This window comes from Drosophila gunungcola, chromosome 3R (genome assembly GCF_025200985.1).
Source record: "Drosophila gunungcola strain Sukarami chromosome 3R, Dgunungcola_SK_2, whole genome shotgun sequence".
In the NCBI taxonomy this organism is placed as follows: Eukaryota; Metazoa; Arthropoda; class Insecta; order Diptera; family Drosophilidae; genus Drosophila; species Drosophila gunungcola.
Genome location: NC_069139.1, coordinates 25,951,942 through 25,967,651, shown reverse-complemented (window position 1 = coordinate 25,967,651; position 15,710 = coordinate 25,951,942). Strand labels below are relative to the sequence as shown.

General features: G+C 41.7%; 2 protein-coding genes across 3 annotated transcripts in view; both read right to left on the bottom strand.

The window, feature by feature from the left end:
* Positions 1 to 97: 97 nt before the first annotated feature.
* LOC128266627 (larval cuticle protein A3A) lies at positions 98 to 1,087 on the bottom strand. The gene is made up of 2 exons (XM_053003276.1): positions 999 to 1,087; positions 98 to 926 (listed from the first exon to the last, which is right to left on the bottom strand). The coding sequence occupies exons 1-2, from the start codon at positions 1,008 to 1,010 to the stop codon at positions 216 to 218; spliced, it is 723 nt and encodes a 240-aa protein (XP_052859236.1). The 5' UTR covers positions 1,011 to 1,087; the 3' UTR covers positions 98 to 215.
* Positions 1,088 to 5,219: 4,132 nt separating this feature from the next.
* Positions 5,220 to 15,710, bottom strand: part of LOC128266610 (homeotic protein proboscipedia) — a 39,409-nt gene continuing 28,918 nt past the window's right edge. Inside the window, exons 4-9 of one of the 2 annotated variants that reach the window (XM_053003264.1) lie at positions 10,435 to 10,577; positions 10,146 to 10,260; positions 9,029 to 9,160; positions 8,790 to 8,962; positions 7,189 to 7,943; positions 5,220 to 6,356 (exon numbers count right to left, since the gene is read on the bottom strand). In XM_053003264.1, the coding sequence (XP_052859224.1) occupies positions 5,903 to 6,356; positions 7,189 to 7,943; positions 8,790 to 8,962; positions 9,029 to 9,160; positions 10,146 to 10,260; positions 10,435 to 10,577 (1,772 nt within the window). In that variant the 3' untranslated portion in view covers positions 5,220 to 5,902. Of the gene's footprint in view, positions 6,357 to 7,188; positions 7,944 to 8,789; positions 8,963 to 9,028; positions 9,161 to 10,145; positions 10,261 to 10,434; positions 10,593 to 15,710 lie in introns of both variants that reach the window. The other variant, XM_053003257.1, reaches the window with a different exon arrangement.

Below are 15,710 nucleotides of genomic sequence, written 5' to 3'. Positions count from 1 at the left end.
AGCACATAAATAATGCAAACCAGAACAGGACAATGTGAACGACCTCTGAGAGTCCTTTGCGAGAAATCTCCTTCTGAATAAACATCTCAAAACAGTCTTGTTTTCATGATATGTCTACATACGTGTATGCATTTTTTATTGCTGCTGTCAATAAATAAATGTACAGTAATAATAAAGCCAACAATTCTATGTACAACGTCGATTTCAGCCAGGACTTAGTGGTGGTAGGCCACGGCGGGAGCCGAGTACGAGGTGTAGGTGGCGGCTGGGGCGGCATAGTGGACAGGGGCGGCATAGGAGGCGTAGGCAGCGGGGGCGGCGTAGTGGGCCACTGGCGCCACAGTCTTCACCACAGCGGGGGCGGCATAGTGAGCCACTGGCGCCACGGTCTTGACCACAGCAGGGGCGGCGTAGGAGGTGTAGGCAGCGGGGGCGGCATAGTGAGCCACTGGAGCCACGGTCTTCACAACGGCAGGGGCGGCGTAGTGGGCCACAGAGGGGGCGGCATAGTGGGCAACGGGAGCGGCGATGGTCTTCACCACAGCAGGGGCAACGGCGACGGCCTTGACCAGGGGCTCACGGTTCACCACGGCGTTGAATCCGTTGATGGGGTCGGCGGTGTACTGGACGGTCCTCTTGTAGCCATCGGCGTCGATCAGGGAGTACTCTCCGCGGACCACATCTCCGTCGCGCTCCTCCACCTGTCCCTTGTTGTCGCCGGTCAGCTTGTCGTCCACTCCGTACGAGAAGCGGTACTGGGGATGGGGGTCGTACTCCTCGGCGGCCTTGACCACGACCTTCTGGGCCACTGCCACGGGGGCGTGGGCGTAGGTGGCCACTGCTGGGGCGGCGTGGTACACCTGGGGGGCGGCGATGGGGGCGTAACCGGCGCTGGCCACGGCGACGAAGGCGAGGGCGAAGACGAACTGAAAGGTATGAGCGTTAGGTCGGCATCCAAACATTCCAGGTGATCCCGGATTCCCGCTGAGGTGACTCACCTTGAAGGCCATTTTGCTGGGAGTGCTGATTGGTAGTTCTTTACAGAAGTGAACTGGATCTGCGAATGATACTTTTCTGGGCCTGATCGACAACTTTTATAGTAAATCAAGCTGCCAGCTCTGCTCGGCTTTGGCCCAATCCGCTGGCAGCGAGCGTTATTTTCGCGGTGACAGCGAAATATATTGAATGTTTCTCGACTGCGATTGTTGTCGGGCAATAACTTGTACTTCCTGTTCGTGGCGCTAAGCTCTGTGGGTGTGCAAATGCTCTTGACCGCAGATTCTAACCCGTCTGCGCAAGAGGAGTGAAAGATATCCGGCGAAAGGTGTGATTCAAAAGAAAAGGGCTTGGTCCGGCTGAATGATTGTCTAGTTATTTGACTAGATCGCCCGATTGTACTGGTTTAATAATTTGTTACTTTTATTCCTTTGGAAGAACAAACAAATATTCAATCAAAAATTTTTTTCTTTATCTTCGATTCATGTTTTAAACGTAAGCTCTTTTATAATCTTCTTAGGATTTACGTAATACGCTGTAGATGAAATGATAATAATTCAAACGGTTTTTTAATTTTTTATACGTTATGTAACTTTAAAAATTTTCAGTTTGTTTTCGAAGAAGGTTGAACGAACTTTTGATTTATGGACTGCTAAAAAAAATATTTTTCAGTACTTTATGATTAGGTGAAATTACGAAGTTGTATGCTCTTTTAGCCGGAGTCAATATATATTCCATTAGTTGTTTTTAATACTAAAATATTTATATTATCAACCTAAAATGTCTTTTAAAAAATCCTTTAGTTCTTGTTATTGTTTATATAATGTTAATAATAATTTTGTTACCTATACTTTTAATTTAACTTCACACTTTTTAATTACAAATTTTAATTCAAAATATTAAATTGAAATTTTATCAGGCTCAAAATAGTATGAACTATTTTATTTTAATTTAATTTTACCTAAGACTCTGTTCGTTCCTTTCGATTACAAATATGTAAATGTACTTTCAGAATTAGGTCTCCTCAATTATTTTATAAATTTGATTTACTGGTGATTCAATCTTTTACATGTCGAATTTACAGAATCACTCCTTCATTCCAATTATATCAGACACATTTCGGCACTTACGCAATCCGCGAAAATGAAGGCCACCCAGCATTATCACACATCCCCAATCCCATCCTTTGAAGATCTGCGATTATTCGAAGCGACTATTAGCAGATGCAATCATTTCACAACTACCATTTTGTACGTGGGCACCTGGCAGCAGGGAAATCCCGCCGAATCCTTTCTAAATAATTGGACTGCACTCTGCATTCGACAACCGCGTCTCCTCCCTTGGCCCTCTGCCGGCTTCTCGGCCAGCGTCGAAGTCGAGTTGACTTCGCAGTGCGGTGACTTCGCGCTAATTCGGAGCATGATATTCAGAAGGCCAAGCGTAAGCACCTTACCTCACCTGAGCCGAAAGTGCAAGCGCGGGCTATAAAACCGCGGGCCAGGCCAGAAGCCACATCATTCAGCCCCCAGCACCGTTTCTGCAAAGAACTAACCCACAATCCAAAAAAATAAACTCCTAAAATGGCATTCAAGGTGAGCCTACATCACATCCTGTATCCCAGCCAGACTAACCAATCCCTCTTCCAGTTCGTCTTCGCCCTCGCCTTCGTCGCCGTGGCCAGCGCCGGTTACGCCCCCATCGCCGCCCCCCAGGTGTACCACGCCGCCCCAGCAGTGGCCACCTACGCCCACGCCCCCGTGGCCGTGGCCCAGAAGGTCGTGGTCAAGGCCGCCGAGGAGTACGACCCCCATCCCCAGTACCGCTTCTCGTACGGAGTGGACGACAAGCTGACCGGCGACAACAAGGGACAGGTGGAGGAGCGCGACGGAGATGTGGTCCGCGGAGAGTACTCCCTGATCGACGCCGATGGCTACAAGAGGACCGTCCAGTACACCGCCGACCCCATCAACGGATTCAACGCCGTGGTGAACCGTGAGCCCCTGGTCAAGGCCGTCGCCGTTGCCCCTGCTGTGGTGAAGACCATCGCCGCTCCCGTTGCCCACTATGCCGCCCCCTCTGTGGCCCACTACGCCGCCCCTGCCGTTGTGAAGACCGTGGCTCCAGTGGCTCACTATGCCGCCCCCGCTGCCTACACCTCCTACGCCGCCCCTGCTGTGGTCAAGACCGTGGCGCCAGTGGCTCACTATGCCGCCCCCGCTGTGGTGAAGACTGTGGCTCCAGTGGCCCACTACGCCGCCCCCGCTACCTACACTTCCTACGCCGCCCCTGCTGTCGCCTACCACCACTAAGAACTGTCATGCCCCATTACCACAGCCCCTTATTGTTATAGTTTTACGAACGACCCCTAAAAATAAATAAATATTCGTCATTTAAATAGTGTATTTCACTCGTATCCGGCTCTAAGGATAAATTTTGCCTGGGGCAAATTTCCTTTCAAGATTCAGATACAATTTAATTATTTTTGCTTCATGAGGGCTCAATTCAAGTTGGTATGTGGCCAATTAACTGAGTTCGGCTGCGACATTGAAATTCCAAACTTTGAGTTTTAAACTCTAATTGAATTTTTTCTTTCAATCGTTCCATTCCATTTAGTGCTCCATTTGCTACACCCGCTACGATTCGATTCAGCTCTGGTTATTGACCAATACTATCAGCGAATAATAAATCGAATTCGGATCGATGTGAAGTAAGTATGCTTATATAAGTATGTCACGGATATACCTAAGGCAATTTTAGATTTGTGGTTAAAAACAAATTTTTAAGTTTGTTGAATTATTTATTGGTTTAAAAATTTGGTCAATGCTTGACTGGAAAGAATTGGGTTTTCGTTAATTTAGGTATTTTTATATGAATAAATTACTTATATTAGCTCTTTTATAATTTTTATTACATAAAAGACCACAGTTACTTTTTAAGAAGTTGACTTTCTGGAGTTTAATTGCTTGCTTAAATATGTCGTTTATTTATTTGTTATTTTATATACAAATTAAAAACAACCATTTTCTTTATTATCAATATTTATTGCACTTATATTTTCAATGTGCTAGTGTTCAACAAGCTTTTCGCCACATTAATATAAACTCTAAAAGCGTAAAAAGGGCACGAAATTTCTTATTAACAAAACGAATTAAAATAAATCTTCAATACAATGTTTGATTCGCTGCACTCCACAAAAGGTATAAAAATGATATCAAGCACGTCGCAAATTTACAGCTTTTAAAGATCGCAGAAGAACTAGTTAATCCAGAAACAACTATGATTTCTTTGCAATTCGGTTTCCTAATTCTCGGCCTTTTCTTCACGTTAACGTTGACGGACAAGTGTGCTACCACGGACAATAGAATTTGCCATTGGTCAAAAAGCGAAGGGGGATGCGTTTGCCGGAAGAAAGTGAGACCATAGCCCAAATCAAAACCTTAGGTTGCGGCAGATTTTATTGGCAGTAAACTCAGAGGAGTTGAATGATGACGAATTGGAGCAGTTCGAAGGGGTTTTCTCAGTTTGCCACTGACGGTTCTCGAACTATCAACTGAAAATTAAAAACAATGAATAAATGAATAAATGTAAACAACATATAGCCTGATTCCTTTGACGCATTAGTGGACTTTTTTAATGTGTCTGATTCCATTCCCACAGAGATCCATCCACCATCCGTTGAAAAGATTGTCCATAAGGTTTTGCCGTTCCGAAAATGTGCCAGCTAGTTCATTTATTTATGCGATAATTAGCCGATGTAAGCCGGTGCAACCTAAAAAAACTCCAACTCCTATTGCATTTGCCTTAAATGCGGCCCTTTATCTTATGGGAGTTCCTGTGTAAATAAATGTCACATTAGGCTAAATGCGTTAGAATGTGCCAATGGAATCAGTGTATTAAATGTGCATACCTGTTACCTTGCCGCCTTGCGTTTAAATAACGTTATACCTTATAATTTCTATCAGAAGTGAGCATCGCAGTGAAATATACATTTCCGATTATAGAGAAATCAGAACAGCGATAGAACCGACATCACTGCTTTGCAAACCAAAATTCCTGAAATTATAATACCCAATACTGTAAGGACCCGAGCCAGTGTATCTTGGTAGTAAGACAAGCGCTGAATTTGAAAAAAAAAAACATAAAATAAAATGCATAAAAAGAGGTGAAAAACAGAGCAATCACACTCAAATATTGTTAGATCTGTGTACTCTGAGCGTAGGTACTAGGAAAATGGTTCATACTTAGTTAGTTTTTATTCTTTCTCCTTACAAAGTTATCTAAGACAATATTTATAATCATATTTATATTATAATATATATTTGTTTAATATTATGGGAAATGTGAAGCAACACACAAACATGACAAACATTGAAATAATTGAGAGTGGCTTTGGATTCTAAATCAAGTTCTTTTATAGAGAAATTGCACTTGATTGCGTGGGCGATCCAAATATTTATTCCTAGTTTTTGTTTAGATTTAATGACGGTTTGTTTTTACGTTTTGATTTAGGCTACTTCAGATATATACAAAACACATTTAATAAAAGGTAATTCAGTATTCCATATTCATTGATTAGGACTTGCGTAAAAGTATTTTAATTTTACTAACTATATACAATTTCGGTTCTTCTTTTATTCTAAATGGAATTTTTAAGATAGCCATTCCGCTTGACTTGAAGCCAAGCGAAAACAAGACATTTTCGTTTTATGTATCCTAGAATCGGATCGTAGCCGTAGGATAGAACTCCTGCCTAGATTTGAGTCTTTAGCTTAGTATATACAGATATGTGCTACGGACAAAGTGCTTAACAGACTACGACACTGAATAGAATTACAAGACTCACGCCCGCTCGGCGAATTAGGCTAAGATATATTTACACTGCATTCTAGCTCACTTCCTACATGAACTAACTGAGTTGGTAGTACTCCGGCGCAAAGTCGTTGGCCAGGTTGCTCAAGAAGTTGAAGTCCGAGCTATTCGAGTTCTCCAGGCCACCGATCGCAGTCCCGGTCCCAGCCGCAGTCCCCCCATTGTTTCCGAATCCCTGGCCCTGACCAGGTGCTCCCCCGTTGAGTGCGAATCCGTGGATGTGCGATGGCGGCGGTCCCACGCCCACTCCTGCGGGAATCGCCGCTGAATTGTGGTGGGCATGCACGTGGGCGTGCGCCTGCGCCGGCACCTGCACGTGGTGGTGGGGGTGGTGGCCATGGCCGTGGGTGGTCGGACCGGGGGGTTGCTGACCCGCCTCGTAGTACCCCCCACTGCTGGCGGCGCCCCCGAAGTTGTTGTAGCCCTCGCAGTTCTCCATCTGCAGGCCTAGAGCGCTATAGGTCTCACCAGCGCCCAGGTGATGCATGTGCCTGTGGGAAGATAAATAGAGCCAATGTTTTAGTCATTTGATGTGGTTTTTGCCGAAAACTATAGTGGGGATTTAGATAAGTTGTTAGTTAGTTTGTACCTAAGTTGGAAGCCTAACAAATAGTTTATTTTTTTAGGTAATGGTAAAAATTATTATAGGACAAGCCTATTGCTAAGCTCAGGCTCGTCAAAATAAAAAAACTAACTAAGGCTAAGGCTCTTAACAAAGGCGTTTGAAAAAATCTTAGCCTGAGCTAAAAGTTTGGCGCCACCTACTCGGCCAGTACGAGTACTTCAACAAATGGTTTGTGTATTAGATATATCTTATTAATGTAGAGAACTAGTATTTGTACTTGTTACTTTTATACTGTCGAAAATTTTCATACTTTGTGGGTAGCAAAGACAACAACCCTGATAAGTTGAAAATGCATATACAATCCGGGTCTTTGTGGCGGCATCTGTCGAACTGCGTTAGAAGCTAAGAGTTTACTTCAGTAACATGTACTTCGTTCTGTCTCTCAAAATCAGCGATGTGATTAAATTTAATATTCCCCACTCTTAATTTAGTTTTTAATGAGATCCAGGAAAGTTTAAGATTTTCCCCTTTACTCTATTATTTGATTTTAACGTGTCTATTATCTTATTCCTTAAGTATACTAAAGTTTGATCGTAAAGTGATCGGGTTCACCATTGAGGAACTAAGTCATGTAAGTCATGTGGGTAGAACTTAAATAATATCTACGATTTCCATTTAATCCGGCATGGATAAAAGATATAAGTTTAAGCCTTGAATTTGTGTTTGCCAAAACATTTAATAAAACTTAATTTACTCACTGGTGATTAACCGCCGCTTGCTGGTGTGGCTGCTGCTGCTGAAACACTACCGATTGGTGTTGGTGAGCCTGGGCCTGTTGTTGAAAACTCATGTTGTCGTAGTAGGCGCCATTGTTGAAGTTGCTCGGCCCGTTGACGGGCGCCTCAAAGTCGGCTACATGGTGATGCTGCTGTTGCTGGTGATGCTGCTGGTGATGCTGCTGATGATGCTGCTGGTGGCTTAAGTACGCACTGCCGTTGGTGTCGTTGTAGTTGTAGTAAAACTGCTCCTGCTGCTGCTGTTGCTGACTGCTTTGATGGAAGTTGGCAGCATTTGGCTTGGGACTCAGATACTCGCCGTGCAGCGACTGCTGCTTGTTGTGCGGATTGTGGTGCGGCGAGGCGGCGAATTCAATGTCGTATTTTCCGTAATAGTCCTGCGGCTGCTGCTGCTGTTGCGGGTGCAGTTGTTGCTGCTGCTGCATTTGCTGCTGCTGCTTGGGACTGGGATAGTAGCCTGGAAAGTAGCCGCCAGCTGGGCCACCACCTCCCCCATTCCCGTTTCCATTCCCACTACTGCTGTCCGTCAGTGGCGTGGGCGTGGCAATGGCGTTGGCCGCACTCTGAAAGCGTTTTTTGCCGCCCTTACTGGCGGGTGCATTCCCGACGGCGGCGACATCCGAGTCCCGTCGAAAACTGACCAGACTGGGTGTGGAGTTTTCATAGCCAAAGGGCGAGGCCTTGGACGAGGTGGACACCGCCTCCTTTTTGATGACCTGTAGCAAAGTCACAGTAGGTTAAAAAAATTGAACTTGCAAAGCAGTAAAGAAATCGTATTCCACCATACATAAACGACTATTTTACGGTCTAAAGGGTTTCTAGGCTTTTAATTTAATTTAAACCCCCTGCTGCTTATACAAGTTGTTTAACTAACGGAGAGTCCGTGCTGTTAAGGTTCAAGTTATGGATTTGACTGTTTATTCTTAATAAGTATCATTAGACATGTTTCTCTTTTGATGAAATGAAATGTTTTACAAACAAAAGTCTTTCACAAAAATCAATACATAATTTGAGTCCTTGTCAATCGATCACTGCTATATTAAAATGTAATGGAATATTTGACAAGACACGGATTAATATACATTTAAACATTTTAACACATATGTCATCAGGTTAATCTTTTATTTGATAATTTAACCACAAATTGAAGCAATTATGTTAATCGTCTTTCGACTAAATTTAGAATACACCGTTTACTAAGAGATTGATATTTCTTAGCATCTTTGGTCATGTCAAAAAACGTTGGTTTAAAAACTAATCAAACTTGAAATAAACTAAATATATAGGCGTGGTTTTGAAATTTGTATTTTCCTTAACTACATTTTAACATGAGGTAGCAAAATAAACTAAAAAAAATAATATCAAAACGCCTTTTCAATTTCAAGAAGACATATGAAAATCATTACATTTTTGATTGGAGTATCTAATGGAAACTATTAAATGTAGTTGATGTACTTAGTACTTGTTGTATTTCGTTGCATTTTCAGTACCTCTTATTCACCAAAGAAATATATACTTTCTTCTGCCAAAAAATGACTATTTAGTACCCATGGCTGACTTACCTGTCCTTCGTCTTTCTTCTTCACTTTGATGGGGCTGCTCTCCTCGATGTCCTCATCCAAACTAACACTAGATGCCACGCTGGAGTCGGCGCTGATCACATTCGATGCGGAAACGGTGGTGCTGCCCATAAGATTTGATGAGATGCCCGTTTCCAAGGATGAGTTGGGTGTTACTGGTGATTTTGAAAATGTTATTTTAAATCTTACTGAGTTTTATTTCTGTTTATATGCTAACTTACGACTTCCAGCACTCGGATTGTTGTTGGTGGCGCTCGGGGTGTTGTTGTTGTGGCCCCGGGAATTGGACGTGGAATCGGGTATATCGTCGGAGGGCAGTTCGCAGCCTTGACACGATTTCTTCGAATTGGAGTCTGCGTTTCACGGGAAGGTAAGATAAAAGTAAATCAGTTGGTATATGGCCAAGAATATTGATGATTTGTTTTCGTAAGTGGAGGACTGGCTGACTGACGAGAAGGGAGCGTCGAGAACCAAAGTCGGAACTCTCACGCGAAAGGGGTTAGCACGTCGAGGGCCCTGCCAAAAGTCGTTCCGTCCCATCCCATCCTCTGACAATGATTGATAAGCTACACCATCTCGTACTTCGGCGTAAAAGCCTCAAAAACGAAACCATGCATAACCGAAAAAGTAAAAGTGGAACAACTTGTTGGTAAACTCCGAGAGCGAGTTCCATTTTTGGTACAGTTTTCTTTGGTATCTCAATCCTTTTGGTAACTCGAAAATGAAAAAAAACCTGCCAAACTTAAAACTTTTATAAGTTTGTCAAAATAGATAAGTAAGGCATTATACATTATTATTTTTATTTCTTATTTATATAAAAAGAAAAAATGAAGTTATCATCGAGAAAAAAGATAGTATGAATTGAATCTTCAAGTTTTTTAATTAATTAAAAAGTCATTTTATAAATGCAAGTAATTTGAAATTCTCAAGACTTTGTTGTGTTATTCATTGTGTCATATGATATCAAACTTCTAATCTTGGTTAGAGTAATTTAGGAAACATAATTTTTGACATTTGGATTTTTATTATAATAAGAGAATTCAAATGAATGTTTTCGTAAATTGGTCAGTAAAGTTTTTATAATGCCTTTATCAGCAAATCGTTTAACGAAAATTATAATATTTTCTTCATGTGTAGTTTGGTGTTATGCAAAATTTTAAATGATTTGTAAAAATGTCACTAAAGTGCAATCCCAGTCTCGGCTTTCTAAGTTAATATTTCGGTTCAAACCAACCCGCATTGACAGCAATTTTCAGTAAACTAAATCCAGTTCCTCACTTAGAACTAATATGCAATTTAAATAATATAATATATTGGTGTAAATATGTTTTTACTTACTACTATCGGACTGATCATCGTCACCTTTAAGGCTGTCCTTGTTGTCCTCGTCGTCGGTCTTCGAGAGCGTTTGCCTCTTGTGCTTCATGCGGCGGTTTTGGAACCAAACTTTTACCTGCAACCAAGATGGGATCAGTTCGACTTCCGTCAAGGTGTGTGCAATTAAAAGTGGGAAAATCGAGGGCAGAGGAACACACGGCTCTTGCCCACAAGCAATTTGTCAGCGGAATAATGGAATTCTCCGGCCATGAACGAATGAAGCGGAATAAATTGCATTGCAAGCACTCACCTGTCGCTCGGTGAGGTCCAGGCTGGCTGCTATTTCGATCCTCCTTGGGCGGCATAAATATTTATTGAAATGGAATTCCTTCTCCAGCTCCAGCAGCTGGGTGTTGGTGTACGCGGTGCGGAGTCGTCGGGGCAGGCCGTTTTCTGGAACGAATTCAGCTGCAATTGAGAAATTGCATTTTGTTCGTTTGAGACTTGCAGAGTGAATGTGAATTTTTTCGATTTTTTTTATTTGTTCGTCGAGGGTTTTCCCCTTCAACATGTCCCCGTGTGGGCGTGGCCCTGGAACATACGTCAAAATATTGCATTCGCAGTGAGACTCCGGCTTCAAGGATTCCACCTCTCTATCTCCGCTCGTAATCAATCTATCTGCTCGTCAGAGGGCATAACAAATTCAGCGAAATTCACCCAACTAGATAAGAAAACTTTCAGGATTCTGCAGAAAACATATCTGCCGAAAAGTGCAGCTGATGCCGCGATTACAGCGTTTTTCCTTCGCCGCTGAGACGCGACACTAGCAACTTGAGCGTTAAGTAATTAACAAAAATCTAATCAATCAATCAGTGAGAGAGCGACGTGCCCACAGCAGGGCTCTCAAGTAGTTCGGCTACCGAACAGAAGCCCCTTGGAAAATAGCTGCCAGGGAGATTGAGGGAAAATCTTAATTTGAATAACAAACAGAAAATTAATTTAATTTTTTGACAATAAAAAAACTGTAATTAAATGGAACAAATGATTTGCTTCTCATCTTTACATCACTTAACTTGAATTTGTACTACATAGGTCTATATTGTGGTACATCAGCATTTATACAAATCGAAATTAAAACAAGTGTTAAGAAAAGTATAAAAAATTATATATATTTTGTGCATAAAAACATCTCACTTGATCTTGAAAAGATCAATGGGTAATAAACAAATAAAATTAGCTTTTAAGATAAAGATTAAGATGAAGCCACCCAAAAGATTTTAAAATATGTAGATGAACCAAATAACAATATATTGATTTATTTTATCGAATGTAATTTTTTTATGCTTATTTAAATTAACCAAGTGTTGGATACAATTAAATGTTGTTCTAATTTTTTCAAACTCTAGTTAAGAATAATTTTTAAATTCAAACAATCTACTTTTGCCAACTTAAACAAGTTCTAATGATAGAGATCAGCAAAGTTGTTTATGCTTCAATGGCCCAGCACATAAACTCACCGAAAATAAATTTCCTCAAATAAAACTCGCATTGAGTAGTAAAGAAATGCGCATATCATTTTAGGAAACAGAACATTTTGCTACCTTTTCTTGCCGTCGAACTTCTGCCACCTTATTTGCATTGATGCGATTGCAAAATATTTTTGTATTTTTTCGTCTGTTCGCCTTTTGGCAACAAGCGTGAAATTTCCAGCTGAACGAGCTGCGTAAACAGAGTCTCAATAGCGGCAAATGGCGGAAGGAAAAGGATGCGGGCAGAAGCAGTAGCAGTAGCAGGACGAGGAGCCAGACATAGACACTGATTGAATTACAGATGCGAGCACGAGTTCCTTCATCAATACTCGCAGAGCGGATGCCATAAACACCACCTGGTGGGGCCATCTCCCTCCTCAAACCTCCCATCTCCCGTCGTCGCCCATTTCCCAGCCCCAAGTCGCATGTACTTGTGCGAAAAGTGCCCAGATACAGATACGGAATGAAAGCATAAATTTCGCACAAAAGTTGCACCCGAAAACTGTTTACGAGCGAAATGGAGGCAGCCAACGGCAGCCAACGAAAACTGAAAAGTAAAGTGCACAAAAGCAGAAAATATGATTTCCTTTTTGGCGACGACGAGCAAAAAGATAATTTTCTAAACCCGAATCGAGCAGAGGGCGTGGCTGTGCCAGAGGGGCGGTGGGCTGTGGGCGGAGGGCGGAAGGCCGGAGTGGGAAAGATGCAAGGCAGCCAAGTAGAGTGCAATTTCTGCAGCCTGGTCAAAATGGAATCCCGCCCCAACCAAATGACAGCTGGCTGGTTTTGGCCTTTTCTAGGTGGCTTGGAAATTACAAAATGAATTTTGTTTTGTCATGGCCAGAGGGTTGGGGAGACATTGGAAATGTCATCAGCATGGATGAAATGCCGGAAAAGTCGAAATGGAAACTTATCAGCAAACTACGAGCGAAGGATACTTTGCAGCTGCCTTTGGATTAGGTTACGAGGCAGTGTAGTTGGTGGGAGGAGAAGAGCTCCTCAAGTTTAATAATCGGAATCATCACTTGGTTATTATTTGCTCGTAAATCTTCTTGGTGGTCTGCAAATAAAATTAATTTCTATGGAAAGGAAACGCCACTGATGATTTACAGCCCTTGGCATACACTTATTAACTGCTTCAACAGCATCATTTACATGTTAACACTTAAACGCACTCGTTGTCCACTAACAGGACCTTTCCTTCGCCACCTCTCCTGCTGAAGGGCAGGATTTATGTTTCTATTTCGGGTAGAACTTACCCACCAAAAAACACAAGGAGCCAGGGCAGTGAAGAGTTCGGTCAAAAGCGGAACATTTAACGCATTTGCCGCTCTTTTGGGCTCAAATTAAAATGAGCGTAAATTTTGCAACAATTGCACAAATGGTCAAAGGTAGCCGGATGTTCTTGTTTTTTGCTTAAGCGCATAATATAATCAGTACACAGAGAGAAAAACGACTTTGATCTGCTCATGTAGCTAAAATGACTACATCTTAAACACATAATTAAGTCATGCTGTTACAACTATATTTTATTTTTAGAAACTTAAAAATAGAAATTAAATTTAAGCTAACGACACTCGTTTCTGTTGATTTCTTTTAATTGAGTATAAGAGTTCCAGTTAGAGCAGTATGCTTATAATTGGTGTTAAAGTCTGACTTCTGATGGTTCTTTTCTTTTAGTGTTCTTCGCATCTAAATCATCTACTCCACACTCACATGGAAGGGAATTTTCAGAATGAATTGTACACTCGTGGCTGTTTGCCTAACGCTAACTACTCGTGCATACTTACGTAAGTGGTTGGGCAAGGGCAATTTTTTGGGCTCGACCATCTCGACCACTTGCACATGACCGCAGTCCATAAGGATGCACATTAAGGACATTTGTGGCCGGTCAACAAGGTGGATACGAGCCCGAACCCGAACCCGAACTCGAACCCGGACACTGGACACCGGACTGGCCACTGGCAAAAAATGACCTCAATTTATCTTTCAGCTTTTGGTCGTCGCTCTAGCCGAGGATGGGGAACTTTTGCCTTGACTTGGCCTTAAATTATGTGAGCTCTCTGCGGTTGGCTGAAACTTTAAAGGCCAGGCGATAAGCTCAAGTATCTGCAAGTACCGAGGCGAATTCAATCAAAAATGGGGGGAGATGGGTCCACAATAAAAATAGAGAGACAATGGCAAGGCGGCTCAGTAGCTGAAAACGCCAAATGCTGATGCGCGATGCAGTAGAAATTCTCATTCAGCGGCACAAAAAGATACAGATACACTCGTAGCAACAGCAACAGCCACAGCACATACAATTGTGTAGCTGCTGGATGTCTTTTTGTTGCCCCTGGTGTGGGCCGACGAATGCGCAAAGAGCAGAACCATTAATCATTCCGGCCAAAGGAAGACAACAGCCAACAGACATCTGACGACGACGTCGTGCAATGGAAAAAGTCAATTTCTCATGAAAACATTTTGTATCTGCATCCACTTGATATGCATTCAAACTAAGCCAGCTCAGGCCAACTAAAAAGCGAACTACACATATAAATATATATTTTATTGCCCAAGATTCATTCATACTATACAAGGGATATACAGAGACGAAGTGTCTTCAATCATTTAATTGTGGGACTGATTGACAGTTATGCGAAAAGTATAACAACACTCTCAATGGCTTGGCTCTTTCCTCAGGATTAGTTTTAATTAGCGGGCAGGAAAAGGGTTGAAGGGTTGGTAGGTGGTCGGAGAGCAGACCACAGAGGTCCCAAACCAAGCATTGCTGGCCAGACAAACATTTCCGCTTTCTTTTCAGTTTGCCCAACTTACTTTAATGCCATTACCACCACCGACCGAGGTTGCCACAGTCGAAAGATAAATTAGAGAAATATATTTAATGACTTTTCATGACCAGCAAATGTCAACAATACGAAACACTTACACAAACAGGAAAAACAAATTCAACGAAACTAAACCTTCAGGATTGTTGATCTGGATAGGAGTTGAATGGGGAGAGGACAGTGTTTTGCTCCGCTGGAGGTGTGAAAATTTTTGATTAATGTTTCAATGTTTTAGGAAAATATGTATACCTTAAATGAGGCAAGAAATGTCAAAGATCAAACAATTTTAAATTCCCCAGATCAAATTCACTTGTTGATGCAACATTTTTATACAATTCGGTCGCCTTAATAAATAATAGTACGATTGGTCCTAAAAAGTTGGAAAAAATTGGGTTTAGTTATATATTTTAAATGGAGTCATAGACATATAAAAGTTGTATTCTTTTGGGCAGCAAAGGTAATAGAAAATTAGTCTAATCAGTTTTAAGAGTAATACAATTAATATTTAGGCTAGAGCAATTTAAACCAACAATGCAAACGTATATTGAAAATTGCTGGCGCGTTTGTTTGTTATGACACATTTTTCATCTTATTTTTGGTAGTTTCTATCAAAATGTCATTAAGCTACAAAAGCAAGTAAAAGAAAATAAAAATTGAAAACAATGAAGAAATTTTCCAGTCTTTTTTAAAATGTATCATGATTGTTTTGCTATTTTCCCTCAATGATTTTTCCAGAGTTTCTCTCAACTTATACTTTTTAAAAATCGAATGACATAGATGAAAGATGTCGCCCTGGGAAAGGGAAGTTAGGCTAAATACTTTAAAGCGGTTCAAATTGAAAAACTTTCAACATGGCCAGCAGTTTGTAAATATTTACGATATTTGTATTATATATTGTGGACTTTGAATACAAAAACCCATGTGTAAGCTGGGGAGGAAAGGGAGACGGGGTGAGCTAAAAAAATGAAAAGATATTTCTCGGTTGCCATGGAAAAATGAAAGCCGTTTGGTAAAAACTTTGTCCAACGCTTAAGCCAGGTTACCACTCCCGCTGGCTGTCATTTTGGCCTGGTGCGTTGCTCTGTTCCAGCTCCTTCTGTCGCATCTTCATCCCGGCTCAAAATATGAAATCCATCAGGGATGCTAAGAGCTGTCAATCAAAATCAGCGAGGGAAACTTTTTCCAGCTCTCCATCTCTCTCGCTCATGGGTGAATTTACATTTCCGTGG